The sequence below is a fragment of the Papilio xuthus genome, unplaced genomic scaffold (assembly GCF_000836235.2).
Source record: "Papilio xuthus unplaced genomic scaffold, Pxut_1.1 DF826961.1, whole genome shotgun sequence".
NCBI classification, from domain to species: domain Eukaryota; kingdom Metazoa; phylum Arthropoda; class Insecta; order Lepidoptera; family Papilionidae; genus Papilio; species Papilio xuthus.
The window spans coordinates 90,739-108,816 of record NW_013531688.1 but is presented as its reverse complement, the minus strand read 5'-3'; the positions used below and the strand labels follow the sequence as shown (position 1 = coordinate 108,816).

The 18,078-nt window shown below is 42.4% G+C and overlaps 4 protein-coding genes across 5 annotated transcripts in view; 2 read left to right on the top strand and 2 right to left on the bottom strand.

The window, feature by feature from the left end:
* TTLL5 (Tubulin tyrosine ligase-like 5) overlaps positions 1-3,916 on the bottom strand; it is a 9,944-nt gene extending 6,028 nt beyond the window's left edge. The window contains exon 1 of the mRNA XM_013315018.1: positions 3,557-3,916. Within this exon, the coding sequence (XP_013170472.1) occupies positions 3,557-3,573 (17 nt within the window). The 5' untranslated portion in view covers positions 3,574-3,916. The remainder of the gene's footprint in view (positions 1-3,556) is intronic.
* Positions 3,917-6,464: 2,548 nt separating this feature from the next.
* Positions 6,465-9,012, top strand: cbc (protein CLP1 homolog). 2 transcript variants are annotated; one of them, XM_013315086.1, is made up of 9 exons: positions 6,465-6,677; positions 6,759-6,890; positions 7,123-7,342; positions 7,423-7,593; positions 7,783-7,871; positions 7,948-8,049; positions 8,121-8,252; positions 8,329-8,510; positions 8,595-9,012. In XM_013315086.1, the coding sequence occupies exons 1-9, from the start codon at positions 6,585-6,587 to the stop codon at positions 8,704-8,706; spliced, it is 1,233 nt and encodes a 410-aa protein (XP_013170540.1). In that variant the 5' UTR covers positions 6,465-6,584; the 3' UTR covers positions 8,707-9,012. The 2 variants fall into 2 exon arrangements, with proteins under 2 accessions (XP_013170540.1, XP_013170539.1); XM_013315085.1 differs by having other exon boundaries at positions 6,469-6,677; positions 6,759-6,920.
* A 76-nt stretch (positions 9,013-9,088) lies between these two features.
* AlaRS-m (alanine--tRNA ligase, mitochondrial) lies at positions 9,089-14,612 on the bottom strand. The gene is made up of 15 exons (XM_013315656.1): positions 14,303-14,612; positions 14,011-14,184; positions 13,116-13,261; positions 12,890-13,045; positions 12,672-12,816; positions 12,466-12,599; positions 12,079-12,382; positions 11,142-11,956; positions 10,876-11,028; positions 10,670-10,796; positions 10,391-10,589; positions 10,338-10,353; positions 9,926-10,166; positions 9,724-9,849; positions 9,089-9,644 (listed from the first exon to the last, which is right to left on the bottom strand). The coding sequence occupies exons 1-15, from the start codon at positions 14,495-14,497 to the stop codon at positions 9,492-9,494; spliced, it is 3,084 nt and encodes a 1,027-aa protein (XP_013171110.1). The 5' UTR covers positions 14,498-14,612; the 3' UTR covers positions 9,089-9,491.
* A 279-nt stretch (positions 14,613-14,891) lies between these two features.
* The window catches only part of Hrd3 (HMG-coA reductase degradation 3), a 4,774-nt gene continuing 1,587 nt past the window's right edge, over positions 14,892-18,078 (top strand). The window contains exons 1-9 of the mRNA XM_013315017.1: positions 14,892-15,422; positions 15,684-15,838; positions 16,227-16,317; positions 16,622-16,845; positions 16,957-17,152; positions 17,242-17,513; positions 17,587-17,709; positions 17,785-17,890; positions 17,971-18,074. Of these exons, the coding sequence (XP_013170471.1) occupies positions 15,164-15,422; positions 15,684-15,838; positions 16,227-16,317; positions 16,622-16,845; positions 16,957-17,152; positions 17,242-17,513; positions 17,587-17,709; positions 17,785-17,890; positions 17,971-18,074 (1,530 nt within the window). The 5' untranslated portion in view covers positions 14,892-15,163. The remainder of the gene's footprint in view (positions 15,423-15,683; positions 15,839-16,226; positions 16,318-16,621; positions 16,846-16,956; positions 17,153-17,241; positions 17,514-17,586; positions 17,710-17,784; positions 17,891-17,970; positions 18,075-18,078) is intronic.

The following is an 18,078-nucleotide window of genomic DNA, read 5'->3' as shown; positions in this document are numbered from 1 at the left end:
GGGGGGGGGGGGGGGAAAGATGGTGGTGCTCGGCGCGTGCAGCCGCCCTACATGGCTTAGTGCGCTCTGAGCTGAATCCTAATGGACACTCGCTATACACAGAAAACATCAAACAAACTTACAATGTGGGTTTACACTGCGTTTTAAATACCTACAAAATGTACAATAGTTTATAAAGTTCGTCAGAAACACACAGTGAATATAAATATCGTCATTCCTTTAATGTTTATTTATTTCTTTCTATATGGTTAATACTTTTTTATTTATTTTTTTCAAAGTGAACGACAGTTTAGAACGCGAAACTGTTCACAAAGTTAATTGCAACGTGGGAATTATGTAAAGTTAAGACAATGTTGCGCTAAAACACATCGCATCAATTACAATATGCATCAGTTTAAAAAGAAAAAAACAATACTCTTTTTATTGTTTTTTGTTCTTGTGTGGCATAAAAATGAACTTCATTTTCATGTATTTACCATTTTGTTTTATACAACGTACGAATATCGATTTCAATGGGTTAATGAAAATTGCACACTCAGAGTGCGGAGAAGTCGTGTTGGTACAAAAGCTCGTGTGTAGTACATACATACTGCACGAATGAATAATGCACAGAGCTCTTCAGAGCACTCTATTGTTTCCGAAACCTGCGACTCCTGCTCTCTTTTGAAATGTTGCTATAACGTGCAGTAACCCAAATGCAGTACCTTAACTACTTCCAATTTAGGTACTGTGTTCTAATTACTCTGTGTATTAGACGAACACTAATAACTAATGAAAAAAAGCGTTTACTAATGTTTCATTGTAAATTAATAATTTTATCACTTGTAAGTACAAGTTTTGGTAAGTACAATGTACAATGTGAGCACACACCGCGTTGTCATGGTTACCAAGGATGGTATCCTTAGCGATCATAGGCATGCTCTCTGAGACAAAAAAACCTATTAGTATCAAGCTTCATAATGACTTGACTTGAAAATTAGTAATGAGTCAATTAAGACAAAAGAGTATTTCGAGTACTATTATTATTCTTAGCCAATGTATTTTGTATCCCTCAAGGGTGAGTGAAAATGTCTAATTAAAGATCGAGGAGGCGAATGAATGACTCATCGTCATAAAAATATTTCCTCTGTCGCTGCGGCGCGGATTATCTCCGCACCACACGCGTCGTCGTTGCGTGTCCAATCTGGGATGTATAACGCGCGATAACTGCTAGGGCCAGCCCTAGGTACAAGTCGCGTGCACTAAATTGCCTGGATACCGCACATACGGTTCACGTCGGAGACTACCACACTATACTCACTTAATAGTACCAGTTCATGCAATAATAATGTTTGCGGGCTCGATAAAGGATTTGTAATAAATCAATAACCACTGCAAAAAATAATGAGATATTATTATTAGTCTCATAGTAAAAATTGAAGTTTCATGTTAATAATAATTTAATACTTCATGTAGAAACTTATGTCTATGCTGCAACCAATAGAGGAAGCATTGCCCAACTGCTGCAGCTGCAGTCTGTGCCAATGGCAACGTCCGCTTCCGCCCCCGCTGCCGCCGGTGCTGTAGCCGCAGCGTTACACGACCAATACCAATCTAACAGTGGTAGAGCCCGCTAACAGTGGTAGAGCCCGCTAACAGTGGTAGAGCCCGCTAACAGTGGTAGAACCCGCTAACAGCGGTAGAGCCCGCTAACAGTGGTAGTACCCGCTAACAGCGGTAGAGCCCGCTTTAACATCTTCGCAAGAATTGGCCCGGCTCGCCCGGTAAAATACCACGACCACACAGAAGACAGGCATCAAGTGGAAGCAATTCCGCGTTTCGTCTGATGAGTATGCGTCCCGGAGGCTTAATTTTCTCCTCTTTCTCTTCCTAGCCTTTTTCTTCTACGGAAAGGATGGAAAGTGGAAGTGGACTTCCGGATGAGAGTATGCATAGGAAGGGAAAATATTTTCTTCCTGTGCATCCTCTTCTCCGTCGACTAAAGGTAGGCAACGCATATGCAATTGCGTATGTCTATGGGCAACGGTCACTTCGCTATTTCAGCGATTTCAGGTGACCGCTCGATCGTTTGCCACCTTATGATATAATATAAAAAAATCTTTTGCAAGCTGATTCACTTGTTAACTACAGTTAAAAATTTGCGTGCATAGTTATAAGGGCTCACTGTTTGATTTGATTGAGTATATAGGATCAAAATTCAACGATAATCTGGTTTGTAGGCCGTCTCTTTTTACCTTTTTCCTGTTAAACGCTGATAAATTAGTCATTAAGACAGCTAAATATTTTATTTGCATAGCGATTTACGGTACCCAGTAATTTCCATAAATGGTAACGATGCATGAAATTGAAAAGTTTAACGAGGCGAAGGAACGGGGGCTGCTAATAGAAATGTGCTATCCTGATTTACTGAGCTACGGGTTATGAGCTGAACATCACACAACTTGATAACATCTGCGATAAATCAACACTACACTCAAATCATTCTGTACATTTATTTTTCTTCCAGTACTGCTGCAATTAATACTTTGCAAAGTTTTACTGAGACCTTGTGCAGATGTTATCTTAGAAAAAATATTCTGTTGAAGATAACTTTAATTGCAAACCATAATTAAATTAATCTATGCATACAGCTGCAAGTAGAAATGACGACACGATTCTGTAAACATTTTAAACGCGATTTTATGTAAATTTGCAATTTAATTAAAAGTGGAGCTTTCACCAAATTGCCGCAAGGTAAGTGGAAAGAGTTCACGCTAACGATACGATACGCCGAGTACCGATAGCGAGCGATCTCAGCTTCAAGATAGCGGGCAGACAGACAACTTTCAGTTGGGCGCAGGCGCTGTGTTACGCCTCGCTCTCGCACTGCCGGAGTCTCACTGACCTTACCTTAAACAGATTGTAAACTAGCGCACGGCATTGCCCTTGCTGCCAGCTACAGGAGGATTAGCTCGGCCCTTAACCGACTACACACGGCAACATGTCAATGTATTTTGTACAGTTAAGGAGATTCCAGTTGGTGACTTATTACAACGGTAACTTATGGCATGCTTGTTTCTGCTATATGTAACTCAAATTTTGTCAAAATATCGGATCAACTTTATTAGAGAAACATTAGTAATGCTTGAAATAAGTGCAAGACACCGGTGGACATGCAAATGTTTCTCCGAGTGCCGCCCCCGCACCTCCCCTCATCACCATAGCAATGTGAAAACGCTTGACACCGCTCGCGCTCGCCGCGCTCTCCGCGCCCGCTCACTGATACAGCCTGAGCACAACGAAATAATTACTTACTTGATAATTTACATACTATTTTGTATATTAAAATATATCCTATATACTTATTTATATAGCACAATCGAAATCTACTCTTATCCACTCGATAGAAAACTTTTATTTTTTATGTTTAGAAAATTATAAATGTTATTTAATTATTTCCGATTTCTTAAACTCAATAGGATGTTTAAATGTATACAATGTTGATCGTTCATTATTAAGATTCTAATCGACGTTACAATTGAATAACATTTACATAAGTAATTCATTGCGTACTCACACAAAAATTTTGCCCATGAATGTGGATCAGACAATAGACTGAGTCAGCGTGCGGAAACGCCTCAGCGGCTGCGGGGGAGAGGGAATTGACAGGCGCCGTGTCGCTTAATTAACAATTTCGCGCGCTTTTCGGTGGCACCGTCGTCCGCTGTCGGTCGCGGTCGGCGGGCCGGAGACGACTGAAGTAAATGCTGGCGCCGCCGCTAGCGACCCATTGCCGTGAAGGGGGTTGCTATGGCTGTCTCTCACCGTTGCCACAATACCCCACGCATATTTTGGATTGAACTACACAAAAACTAAAGGGTGGCTGTCAATATATTTTCGAAATCAAAATGTACATACCTTTCCATACTACTTCTTAGGAATGGGTGGGATGGAGCACTAAAATTTAATACAACTATTTATAATGAATTTATTACAACTAAAAAGGTATAGCTACAATAAAAATATCTAAAATCGAACCCGCACCAGGATGGTTTTTATTTATTTCATGACCTAACACGATTCCGACTTTAAGTAGCGTGATAAGTCGCTCATCAGGGGGAGGTTCGTACGTGGTACAGGATAAAGTTCTTTATTAGTTCTTAGTTTTTATGAGTAGGTACTTAAAAACTTTTCCTTTATCAGGATTATTTTGTATTCACAAAATATATACCAATGTTTTTAATCCTCATTACATGACAAAATTCCCGCGATGTTACCTGCCTAATTTTTTTTCTGAGCTTATATCTACCTTCATAAAATAATTGCATCATAAAAAAATGTGCCTGAACTAATCATTAATGTAACTTATATCTGTGTATTATAAACAAGTTCTAATCTATATTCATTAGAACTTTTTAAGTTATCTAGCGAGGTTAGCGACTGGCGTGTATTTAGCGGCGGTTCCCGCATTACGACTGCATGACTACCGCCACAATGCAGTACTCTGCATTACGCGAACACATCTTATTGAATGGGATTTTCAAAGTTGAATATTATAACTATTTTATAACAGCATGTTTAGATATCATAATAATTGAATAACAAATAATGCATTTATAATCTAAGAACATTCTATTCTCTGGTATGAAACACATCAAATGAACTTTCACTTCCTTCTCATATAATTATATTATAACCATCTCAGTAATCCATATATACAAAAATTCTTCCATTCAAACAAGTCACAGAAATTAACAGAATTTGATTTAAATACTAGCTACAGGTACTAAGTTATAAAAATTCAGAAACATGCTTTCATTCATAAAGACAAATATAATATATAAATCTTAGATAAAATAAAATAAATAGCGATGAGGTAATACGAAGGACAAGTGTTGTCATGCTCAACATAAAGCAATTCAACAAGCTGCATGGCATAACCTTGTTTGACATAGCATAAGCCGCCTTGATAAAAACTCACCTAAATAATTTTTGCTATATTCTTCTTATAAATTTAAAATAGAAAATCTAGTTCTAACTAGGATCCTATTAGAATTTAAAAGTGATAAGAATCTAAATCAATGTAAAAGAATCAATATTCAGGTATTGAATTTAATATCTATAAGGAACCTACTGTCATCTTTATGACTTCAATAATTAGAACAGGTATTTTATAAAACCTAGCTCCGATGTTACCCATTTTAATTGAAACATCTAAACCAAAATCTATTAAATGATGGTATTCAATATTTGTGATGTTATAATATTTCTACCTTGGTTAAGCATTTATTTCCCTTGTGAATATCAGAGAGTTTCTAAGTCATTCTGTCTTTTAAAAATAAACTTTGACTGTAAATATATAAAATGATATTGTATATATAAAAAATAATTAAAACATGTAAAGAATTATAAAGATGGTGTGAGATTGCTCAGCCTCTGCTTCCATGTAAGTATAAAAGTGTGCTGATGTGTATACGGACGGAATGGACATCAAAATCATAAATAATATGTAAAGTAAACATGATTAAAAAAACGAAATTCAACAGTAATTACAGAAAAACTGTATGAATTTTGAAAGTGGTTAATGGTTGTATGTATGTTTCTCAAATGATATATAAATACATATATTAACCTGGTGTGTGGACGGACGTGGTTGCATTTTGTGTGTACTTTGGGAAAGTCATCAGAGGGTACCTTAAAATTGGATGCGCTGGTCTTCCTGCCCTGCATGCCTCTTACCAAACAACACGACAACTTTATTAATAAAATTTAATTATAATGGTATTAATTATCCTATTGCAAATAATAATATATACTGTATTAAATAAATAAATTTTCAACAGACCAGCGGCGGTTATTGTCAAATTCTTAATAATTTATATTTGTAGTAATCCAAAGTTATTTGCGCCAGTCGCGCAAGCAGTACATAGCGGAAGCGTTTTCACAACACCGTATACGCCAAAACATACAAAAATCGATATCTTTATGCGGTAATAGCGAAATTTTACAAATTGCTTTTCACGTCATTCATATAATTTTTATAACAATATTACTTACGATTCTGACAATCAATTTTCTTCGCCGATGTTTTCCGGTCGAAGATCTTTTGAACACTGAAAATTTCACATTTCTGAATTGTGTTACAATTTTTTGAGAGTTTTGTTTGTTTTAGGTAAAATATTACAATTTTGATAGATCCATTTCTTCGTCTTTCAAATTTAGCACACGCGCGTCATTCACACTCATAGATGCGTTCGCGTATTTGATGATATTTATTTTGAATTTAATTCTTTAAATAAATAGAAGTCTATTGTATTATACATAGTGGAGAATATCAATATTACTACAATTAATGTATTTATTTCTAGTTCTCAAAATATCGGCTATTTTGGTGTGTGTTAGTCGAAACATTTTTTAACCTTTATCTGTCTAATCTGTGAATTGACAGAATTTGTCAATCACTGTCAACCTGGCATCAAATTCAAAACTTTACTCAAAACGAAATATTTTTGTTGTTATATTGAATTGCGTTTCCATTCTTATTTGTATTTTAGGATTTAATAACATAACGGTTCTTATTTCTTTTCATTTTTAAAAAACTTACAATGACAGAAGTTCAGTTGCAAGAATTTAAACTTGAGCCAAATTCTGAACTTCGTTTTGAAGTAGAGTCAAAAAATGAAAAAGTAGTTCTTGAGGTATTACATTCAAATAGCAGGTTTAAAACTATATTTTCACAGAAACTGTTTAATACTTTAAAGGTATAATTTAATTCATAGGTTAAAAGTGGCTACGCTGAGCTGTTTGGGACAGAGTTGGTGAAGGGGAAGCCATATGAATTTCATACAGGTGCTAAGGTTGCTGTGTTTACGTGGCACGGCTGCATAGTAGAGCTCAGAGGCAGGACAGAAGTTAGTTATGTGGCGAAGGAGACGCCAATGGTATAGTGTGTTTAAGTTATATTGGTGCTGTTTTGCAATAGCAAGGATATAGCTTAGGAAATTGAGCGGAGGAAAGAATCACTAGAAAGATTAAGTTAAGGATAGTAAAAATATTCTTTTTTTTAAGTTAAATAAAAGCACACTTCTTTTTGTTATATATGCACTTGTTCATAATTTTTTTAAACTATGATTATTGTTCCAGGTTATCTATCTAAATGTTCATGCGGCATTGGAGCAGCAAAGGGTTGCTGCAGAGCAAGAGAACACACGGGGCCCTGTCACCATGATCGTGGGCCCAGGGGATGTGGGCAAGTCCACACTCACACGTCTGTTGCTCAACTATGCGGTGCGGATGGGCCGCAGACCTATTTATGTGGACCTAGATGTTGGCCAAGGTCACATTAGTGTCCCAGGGACTATTGGTAATCATTCTAAAATTTGCTAATAAAAAGTAGATTAAATTAAATAAAATTTAATAATTATTTAACTGAATATCGTGTAGGTGCGCTCCTTGTGGAGCGTCCGGCGTCCATTGAAGAGGGTTTCAGCCAGCAGGCCCCGCTGGTGTACCACTTTGGCCACAAGTCTCCAGAAGAGAATATAGAGCTCTACAACACAATTGTCTCCCGGCTGGCTGAGGTCATCGCTGAGAGGTGTGAAAATAACAAAAAAGGTACTGATACCAAAATTATAACTCCTGATCTGCAATATTTTCTTGTAGTATGCAGTATTTTCTCTGTAAGTTATATATTTAAGAAAACAAATATCCTCAAATAGGTTATACTTATTTGCATTTGATTGTTGACAACAGTGCTTAGTTATGACTGCTGTAACTGGCTATTCACTTGTGTATTGACTGCAGCATCAACATCAGGAGTGATCATCAATACCTGTGGCTGGATCAAGGGTGCGGGCTACAAGGTGCTCACTCACGCCGCACAGGCATTCGAGGTGCTTCGACTATTGCCTTATACATCTGCTAATTGTTTACTAATAAATAAAATATAAAATTAATCATATTTTTCAGGTGGATGTTATATTAGTGTTGGACAATGAGAGATTATATAATGAACTAAAACGAGATATGCCCAAGTTTGTGAAAGTCGTGTATCTGCCCAAAAGTGGAGGAGTAAGTTGAATTTGAATTATTTTAGGTCGATTGAATGATGAAACAAGTCAGTATAGAACTGTGTGTTGCAGGTGGCGGAGCGGTCGCCGGCGCAGCGCGCGGAGGGGAGGGACGCTCGCATCCGGGAGTACTTCTACGGGCGCCGCACGCCTTACTACCCTCACTCCTTCGACGTCAAGTACTCAGACCTCAAGATATATAAGGTGCGTTACTACATGTTTTTCCACAATAATAGAAGCAGCGTTTTTAAAAATTGTGTGTTATTGTGTGTGCGGGCAGGTGGGGGCGCCGTCTCTGCCGGACTCGTGCATGCCGCTGGGCATGCGCGCGGAGGAGGCGCTCACCAAGCTGGTGGGCGTGTCCCCCGGGCCCGCCCTGCAGCACCGCCTGCTCGCCGTCTCCTTCGCCGCCGAGCCCGACGACCAGGTGCCGCACTGCAACCTCGCCGGCTTCGTCTGCGTGTCAGTCTTAACCACTTAAACATCACTCACTGTCTTATTAGAAGAAAACATGTTTAGTGTATAATGTAATGGTGCATGTTGCAGGACTGCGGTGGACCCTGAGCGGCAGACGATGACGATCCTGTCCCCGCAGCCGCGGCCGCTGCCCACCACCGTGCTGCTGCTCTCCGAGCTGCAGTACATGGACAACCACTAGCACATGCGCTTCTCCACAAGCCTGCACCTCTTGTGACAAGTGTTCAGTGGAATTGATGTCTAATGTCAAGTTGTGAACAAGTGATGACACGTTGTGTTTTTCTTTGTATAGAATGAACTAAAAATGAAAACTTGAATTTGACTGTGATCGAGCGATATACATGATGTGTTGTGTTTGTAATGCAGCAGGTTACTTTAATGTTTCTATGATTGGACTATTCTGTAAATTAATTTTAATTGTGTTTTCTCAGAAACAGTTGTATATGTAGTAGATGTGTAAATATTTGTCTTCATTGAAATAAATGACACTCATAAAAAATGCTTTTTATTTTTAAATTTTTACATATTATACAAAAAAATGAACATTTACTTTAGTTGTGAAATCATAAAAGAAATAAAACAACATTTCAGAAATAAATCAAGATACATTTTAAATATAATCATTATAACAGCGTACGAAATAAGTACAATAGAAGTTATGTTATATAGCTGGAGCACCGACTCAGTCACCACCAAAATAGCTAACATTAACTATTATTGAAAATTGGCTGTAAAGGTTTTCTTAAATATCAACAGCGCATTACGTTGTGAGTACGCGTGTGTGTACACACCATCTACAATATAGACTTATTTAATTTGAGACATTTTCATACTCTCTACATGATTCTCGCACAACTTCTTGGGAGAGGTTGAATTTGGAACAAGAATATAGTTTTACAGATAGAAGATTTTATAAGCAGACTGGTGGACTACTTATGTATATTTGAGGTTGAGGTTGCCGTGTCGCTAGTTGTGCTGTCGGTCCTGGCCCGGCGGGGCGTGGTCGGGGGCGTGGTCGGGAGCGGCGGCGGGGGCGTGACCGCGCGCGTGCGCCTGCGCGTATTTGATGGCGACACGCATCGCGTCTTGCACCAGCTGCTCGCACGTGATCAGGCTCACCTGCACCGACAACACTCGGCTTTAACAAGATTCGCCGGGTTAGCGAAGCAGTCGCGGCGCAGCAGGCGGGGACAGTCACCTTGGTGGCGGCCAGCTCCGCGTAGAGGGCGGGGTCGCGCGCGGCCGGCACCTGCACCTCCGCCCCCAGCACGGGCGCCACGCACGACACCCACCTCTCCGCGCTGAACTCCTCCGACACGTCCTCCTGCGGAAGCAACATTCGGTCAGCACTCGGCTACGACGTTCCGCGGCAACGGTTACAACTAGCGCCGGCGAGCGACCTGCGGCACGGAGGCGGAGGCGCGCAGCACGCCGGCGGAGCAGGCCAGCAGCAGCACGGGCAGGGCGGACAGGGCGGGCGCAGCGGGGGCCGCGGCCAGCGCGGCGGCCGTACCCTCGCCGCTCAGCAGGTACGAGCTGCGGACGAAGTGCACCGCGAACCTGCGCCCCGCCCGCCGCGCCTCGCACATCGCCTCCGCCACTTCCGCCTCCGCCAAGCGTCTGCCGGCAGTGCAAACATTACTGCTCGTCTACATGCCGAAGAGTTAATCGTTAGTTGAACGCTACGGGCTTATCGAAACATATTTAATAGTTCGGGTGGTGAGCCGGCGCTGACTCGTCGTGATAGAACTACAACGAACACAAGTTGAAAATGTTATGTGTGCAACGATCGGTGAACACTGACTGCAGCACGGCGTCGGTGTCGGCGTCGGTGTCGGTTTCTGTGTCGGCATCTGTGTCGGTGTCGGGCTGCGCCTCGAGCCGCCGCAGAGTCTGCAGGCAGGCGGCGGCGCGCCCGAGTGGCGCGGCCCCGCCCCTCGCGCCCCGCCCGCACAGCGCCTCCAGCCGCCGCCGCGCCTCTCCCGCCTCGCGCCGCACTCGCCCCGCCTCCCCCAGCCGCGCCACCTCGCACAGGTTCTCCGTGTGGCAGAACAACTCGTGCGCCTGTGACGTCACACGCGACATATAAAACGGATTCGTCCTAAGTTCACTCGTGAGCTCGTGCTCGTCGATGCGCGGCGCACCTGAAGCGCGGCGTCTCCAGCGAGCGCGTGCACTGTGGGCGCGTTGCCGCCGGCGCCGCGCACCGCACTCACGCAGAACTCCCGCAGCGAGCCGGCGGACGGCGCGTGCGTGCCGCAGCACAGCTCCCTGCGGCGATGCACGCACTTCGCTCAATATACAATTACAAAGATCGATTTTTAAACGTTTTATTTATTGTTGTAATAACCTGGAGACGAGCCCGGGGGCCTCGCAGACGACGAGCCGGAGCCCGCGCTCGGGGTAGGCCTCCCCGGGCACGCGTAACGCTCCGCCCTCCTCCGCCAGCCTCACGCCGTCCACCACGCGCGTGCACACCGGCGCGTCGCTGCGGATCGCCGCCCTGACACACGCGCAACGACATCGCTCACTCTCTCGTTTACACGATATCGAGGGTCCATAATTTGAAAATGAATGAAATGTATGCAAAATGTAGATATTTGGGGCCGCACCGACCTGACGAGTTCCTCTGCGTCCAGCAAGACCTGGTGCGTCAGCTTGTCGCCGTAGAGAGCGAGCGTGAGTGCGAGGCCGGCGGGCGTGACGGCGGCGCCGGTCTGGCAGAGCGCGGTGCGCGGCAGCAGACGACGCAGCGCCGCGTGCAGCAGGTGCGTCGCCGTGTGGTGCTGCATGAGACGCAGGCGCCGCGCCCCGCACACCTCCGCCCGCACCTCCACCCCCGCCCCCACCCCGCACCGCACGTAGCACCTCCCACCGCTTCTGTTCACTACGAAGTGTCCCTTGTGGAACACGAAGTCGCGCACTTTGAACACTTTCTCCACTTTCATATAAACATGATCACTAATTGTCAAGAGGCCGGTGTCCGCCTCTTGGCCGCCTTCCTCGCAGAAGAAATTAGTTCTGTCGGTGACTAGATAGTAGGGAGCGGTTTCGCACGGATCCAAGAAGTCGATCCATTCGCCGTCTTCGTTCACAATGGCGACTAGATTACACTGGAGCGGCTGGAACAGTACCTCATTGTTCTCATATAAATAATGATATTTGTAAGCGTCGTCTGTCCGTGTAATGTTACTCTTCAGCAACCTGTCAATAATGTTATCGAAGGCGAGCTCCTTCTGCGCTCGTTCTTTGAAAGCGGTCTTATGTTTAGATTTGTGGCGAGCGAGGAGATTCCAAAATCCTCTCTTATCAATATCTACATTGTTCAATGTGGCTATTCTCTGTATGACATCCTCGGGGAAGCCGTGCGTGTCGTACAACTTGAATACTATTTCTCCGGGTATTGTCGCACACTTCATTTTGGACATTGTCTGAAATATCAAATAGGATGGAATACACTTTAAATTTATCTTTTTCAAATATTCAACAATAGAAATAAACAATTATTCAGCAAATATAATATCATTTTTTGTGGGTTAGTTAAGTTTTGTACCTCTTTAAACTCTGTATATCCCAGCGGGAAGCCTGCCAGCTCGATGTCAGCCAGTGTCTCTACCTCCGGGTATTTCTGGATCAGACCTTTCCATTTCTTCCTGAGATCAGCGCGCAGTTTGGCGTACGACTCTCTCTCATGGTCTATGATTAGGTTGGCGTCGTTTTGTTTAGCGATCAACTCTGGATATGTATCTCCAAGGCTCGAGGCGACTTCTGCGTACAGCCGGTTCAAGAGTTGAGGGTTTTGGAAGACGTCCGTACAAATCTTGAACGATTTACGCATTATTTGTTTCAAATTTAAACTGTAAAATTAAAAGATGTATACATAGAAAATATACTTCCAATGCAACGCGAAATTAAAAACATATTGATGAGTAAAGCTGACCTGGCTACGGGGAAGACGTCATCTGCGAGACAGACGCTGAGCATGCGCGCGTGGTCCGCCAGCCTCCGGTACGCCTGGTCCAGTGCCGCGTCCGGCTCGTAGCTCCCGCTGTACGCGCCCACTCCTTTGCTGTTCTGTTACAATCGTTATATTAATTTTCAATAATTTTTACATATCAATAATTGTAACAACATAGTTTGTGTTACCCTGTGTATGGCATCCATCAATGGCCTGAAGAGATCTGTGTCATAGTTGGAGTGCACCCCTTGCAACAGCGCGGCGACGCGCTCCAGACCCATGCCGGTGTCCACGTGCTGGCGCCGCAGTCGCTTCACCGACCCATCGCCTTCTCTGACCGTACACTCAAATTAATATGTGAAGACTTTTTACTAACATTAGGATATTTTTTTTAACATAAACTAACCTGTTACAATCAATAAAGACGAGGTTCCATATCTCAGTGAGGCTGCCATCTGCTCCCACATAGTGCAACTCGGTGCAAGCCCCACACGGGCCTGTCGCCCCCATCTCCCAGAAGTTGTCTGAGGCCCCGCGCGCCTGCAGCCTGCTCGCTGGCACACTGACGTTACAAACTGTTACAATTACTTTGTATCAAATAGTCAAACAATAACATTCCTAACTAAACATACCCAAGTGATCTCCAAATGTCTCTGCACTCTCTGTCCTCTTGTAAGCCTATAACAACATCCCCACCAAAGTATGTCACCAGCAGGTCTTCAGGTTTCAGGCGAAATGGACCCAGAAGCAGGTCCCAGGCCATTTGACATGCTTCTTTCTACAAGTAAAGAATAACTTATTAAATTATAGCCATAATATATAAAAATGAATCCCCATTTTCCTTGCTCATAACCACCAAAGGGTGGATCAATTTTACTATTTTTTTTTGTTGTCAAAGGAAGGTTCTTATGAATGAAAATATTAGCTTGCTTTTTAATTAGGTGCGGTCAACACAAAGAGCAATATGATTTTATGAAAACATCAATGAAATCAAATTTATGATTATACAATAAGTTATATTGGAAAAATTATTGAAATGTATAATTTTAATCTGCTCTTTTCATCCTTTTTACATTTGTGTACACTTACTTTGGATTATAACCTACGTTCCTAATCTTATGTCATTTATTTGTAAACATGTCAATGGTGTTAAGCTGTATTGTGTAAAAATTAAAATATATTATAAAAAATAAATTTGGTTTTTGAAGCAACTTATTAGAGATTCAGACATTGTTATAATAAAAGTAATAATAAATAAACTCTTTGATCAAAATGATTATGAATTTATCATTACAACTTTACACAAAACATATAGAACAAGACACTACAATTTAATAAATGAGAACTTTAAGGAAAAACTGACTCATAATTATACTTAAAACAAAAGACTTCTCTATTTGATAAAAATATTAAAATCCCACGGCATCAATATGTGCCAGTACTTTTAATTTTCTGGTGGCGCCATCCAATGGAAAGACGTTGAACACACAAATCTTCTATTTGTGATAAAAATAATGTCCTATTTACCTTATAATAGTCGCCAAAGGACCAGTTCCCCAACATCTCAAAGAAAGTGTGATGATGACCATCCATCCCCACCACCTCCAGGTCATTGTGTTTGCCACCAACTCTCACACACTTCTGTGAGTTGACTGCCCTCGCGCATGGTGGCTCTACTACACCCAGGAATACTCCTTTGAACTGAGATTTTGAGAAAAATGCACGATATCACTTCTTATACTACAATTCTCAGAGAAATATTAATTATAACGAATTTAGTGCAACATATAATTGACTAGAAAAAAAATGTTATTATTACCTGATTCATTCCGGCGTTAACAAAGGGCACTGTGGGGTCACATAACGGCACCACAGAACTAGACTTTATAAACTTATGCCCGTGGTTTTTACAAAAGTATTCAATGAAAGAGTTCCTAATGCTATTGGACGTCAATGTCCTGTGGATTTTGTAAAATGTATGAGACGTTTTATTTGTAATCGGTAAACGATACATTTTTTAAAGTTAAATTTAATTTACTTAATATTAGTACTAACAGCATTTAGTAACTTAAGCATTTAAGATATTAAAACATTATCAGTATCATAACTTTAAATCAGAAACAAAAACATATGTCAAAATCAAAATTTATATGTTACTGTCATTTGCTGTCATTTGTCAAATTCTATCAAAATCAAAGAAAAATTATTATTTAGATACATGACCTACTGAAAAAAGAAGGAATTCAGTTTTTTTAGTGATCCCAACAAATATTCGTGTATTTATAATAGAGGAGAGTGAGCTACTTCATTATCGAATATTTGGAATCAATTAGATTTTTGAATTTAAAAACTTGCTCCGTTAAGTATAGTATTTCTAAACGAGTGTCTTTAGATAACGATTTGACAATTTGATAGTTGTTCAAACTGACGTGTGTTTTTTGATGTTTTGGACTGTTTATTCGAGAAGAGCGTAGATTAATTTCGTATTTGTGGTTTAAGAAACAAAAATATTCAAATTAAAACGAAATGTTTAGCGGTTGCAATTAGAGTACATTTTAGGATACAAAAAAATCTCTTCGGGGACTTTGTGGTTTAAAAACTATGTTATTCTAATTAATGATCCCTTTATACGTAGACACGTAAAATTATTTATTTTGGTCTAAAAGTCAATTATTACGACATGAGTCGCTTACATCTTTTAGTAATCTACTTATGTATTAGTCTCTCTGCTGCTGAGCTTCTCGGCCCAGAGAAACGTAAGAACAAGGAGAAAATGGAAGAAGACGATGCCGATCCTCCTGAGGACAGTGATGCAAAAGCCAAAGCTACTATGGAGTATCTTACAAGGCTTAAACAGGACTTGGTTTATCTACAAAATGCTGCGGATGCAATCAAGCAGAATGTTGATAAGGATGAAGAGATAGCGGACACTTTAAAAGGTTAATTGATTTTTTTTACAACATGTTATTGATATTATGTGTGTTTAACTTACCTACTTTTAAAATTCATCAGAAATTTGAACAAAACAAAGAAGAATTGTTAATTTTAGACATGATACGAATATTTGATGATTCATCTATGAGAATGACATATTTTCAATATGAAATGAAATCTTCATACTGATCTGGCTAATGTATAAGTTGTTATTTTAAATGTTATTGATTTCATAATTTTTTGGAATAAATTTTTATGATTAACAGAACTCTTTAAGATTCCTACAAAAAACTCTGATGAAAATTTGGAGGAAATGAAATATGCCCTGAAAGTTATAAAAAGACATCCCTTTCTGACACAAACAGGAGCCATGTTGAATACCGGCACAAGGAGCAGCAAGGTCCATGACATTCATCATCAGGTACTACCTTGTTTATATATGAAACTAGCTGTCGCCCGCCACTCTGTCCGTGTGGATATATAAAAGAACTTAATTAGTGTAGCCCACCCATCCATCTAAACATTTGCATTTATAATATTAGTAAGTTAAATAAAAAGCAGCTCTTCAAGGCATAAATTCGAAAAAAAAAATGAATAAATAGTATCCTATGTCCGTCTCCTGGCTCTAAGCTACCTCCTCATAAAATTTCAGCCATATCGGTAAAGCCGTTCCTGAATTATAATTAGTGTAACTAACTCTACTTTCTTTTATATATAGTTAGGCAGTAATTTTAGTTAAAATTTAAATACTATTTAACAATTTGAACTTTAAATTTATTTATTGCTATTTTAATTTATTTATTGTACAGAAAGGTGAGACAGGATATGAAGACATCTTCTCGATCATACAAGATTTGTCTGTAGAAAAAGAACCAGAGTTGTCTCCTGAATTAGAAGAAGGTTAAATTGTTTTATTTTATTATTTACACAAATACCTTATGAATAGTGTTTAAATCACTAGCTGTTGCTTACCACTCTGTCTGCCGGGAATTAAAAACTAAATAACTACTAATCTATGAGATTTTCCAGACTGTGTTCTACATCTATGCTGAATTTCAGTAAGATCCACTCAGCAGTTCTGGAGATACCTTCTAACAAACATCAAATCATTCATCCATGCATCCATGTAAATATTCGCATTTATAATATTAGCAAGGTTATTGTCTGTTGCAACATATTATATAATTTTTAAAATATATTTTAGCCAAGGAGCTGTTCGACGCCGCTATGCAGAAGTTGGAGCGGCGATCTGCGGACGTGAGCGGCGCCGTGCAGCAGGTGCAGCGCGCAGCGGAGCGCGGCTACGCCCCTGCCAGGGTCCAGCTCGCCTGGTCATACATTTTCGGCGAGGGGGTCGACCTCGACATCGACAAGGGCAAGGAAATATTCGAGGAACTGGCTAATGAAGGGAACGCAGACGCTCACGCTGTAAGTAACTTGATCATAGAGGATTTGTCAGTGCCTCATTAGACCTCGTTGTTTCATGATGATGAGTTAAATGTCAGTGGTTGTAAGCAATAGAGCATGTGGGGTGCGCAGGGCGTGGGGTTCCTGCACGCGACGGGGCTGGGCGTGAGCGTGTCGCAGGCGCGCGCGCTGCTGCACTACACGCTGGGCGCGCTGGCCGGCAGCGACTTCGCGCAGATGGCGCTGGCGTACCGGCACTGGGCCGCCGTCACCGTGCCCGCCTCCTGCCCCAAGGCCATGCAGCTGTACATGAAGGTCGCCGCCAAAGGTACGTGCTGCGCCTCTTCTCTGTCCTAGTGTGCCTAGTATGCCTAGTGAGCGAGGTGAGATTGTTGAGGTGACCTGCGCGTGTGCCAGTGGCGGGCAAGGTGTCGCTGAGCGGCGGGCCGGCGGTGCAGCGCGTGCGGCTGCTGGACGAGGCGGAGGGCGGCGGCGGCGCGCTCGACACCGACCTCATCGAGTACTACCAGCTGCTGGCCGACAAGGGAGACGTGCAGGCGCAGGTGGGCCTGGGCCAGCTGCACTTCCAGGGCGGGCGCGGCGTGACGCTGGACGTGCGCAAGGCGCAGCACTACTTCCAGCAGGCCGCCAACGCCGGCAACGCCGTCGCAAACGCCTTCCTAGGAAAGGTACCCGTTGGATCCTCGCGCCGGTCGTGTGAGCTCAGCGTTACGGAGTTTACGTATTGTTTCTCGTTCGTAGATCTACCTGGAGGGCGGCGACGGCGTTAAACCGGACAACGAGACTGCGCTGCGCTACTTCCGCAAGGCCGCCGAGCTCAACAACCCCGTCGGCCAGAGCGGGCTCGGCCTCATGTACCTGCAGGTACCGCGCCTTCCTCGCCGCGCTCTCCTCGTGTACCGCCCTTTGTGACCCTGATCCCTGTCGTGTGCTCCCCAGGGACGCGGCGTGCCGCGGGACACCACCGCCGCGCTCAAGTACTTCACCATGGCGGCCAACCAGGGCTGGGTGGAGGGCCAGCTGCACCTCGGCTTCATGTACTTCGGTAAGTCGACATCATGCAACGTGCGTGCGTCGACTCGGTCGCTCCGTTCTTCCATAAAAGTGTGATGTCGCGTGTCGCAGGCGGCATCGGCGTGCGGCGCGACTTCAAGCAGGCCAACAAGTACTTCTCCCTGGCCTCGCAGTCGGGCCACGTGCTGGCGCTCTACCACCTCGCGCAGATGCACGCCC

Bases quoted from the DNA above. Each gene is read 5' to 3' on its own strand.
- AlaRS-m (XM_013315656.1), bottom strand. From the start codon at position 14,497: ATGTATCGTTTACCGATTACAAATAAAACGTCTCATACATTTTACAAA. The intron at 13,046-13,115 runs GTATGTTTAGTT...TTGTAACGTCAG, and splicing joins GACATTTGGAGATCACTTGG to TGTGCCAGCGAGCAGGCTGC. The intron at 11,029-11,141 runs GTCGGTGCGGCC...CGCGTGTGTCAG, and splicing joins GACGCAGAGGAACTCGTCAG to GGCGGCGATCCGCAGCGACG.
- cbc (XM_013315085.1), top strand. From the start codon at position 6,585: ATGACAGAAGTTCAGTTGCAAGAATTTAAACTTGAGCCAAATTCTGAA. The intron at 7,343-7,422 runs GTAATCATTCTA...AATATCGTGTAG, and splicing joins TAGTGTCCCAGGGACTATTG to GTGCGCTCCTTGTGGAGCGT. The intron at 8,511-8,594 runs GTCAGTCTTAAC...TGCATGTTGCAG, and splicing joins CTCGCCGGCTTCGTCTGCGT to GACTGCGGTGGACCCTGAGC.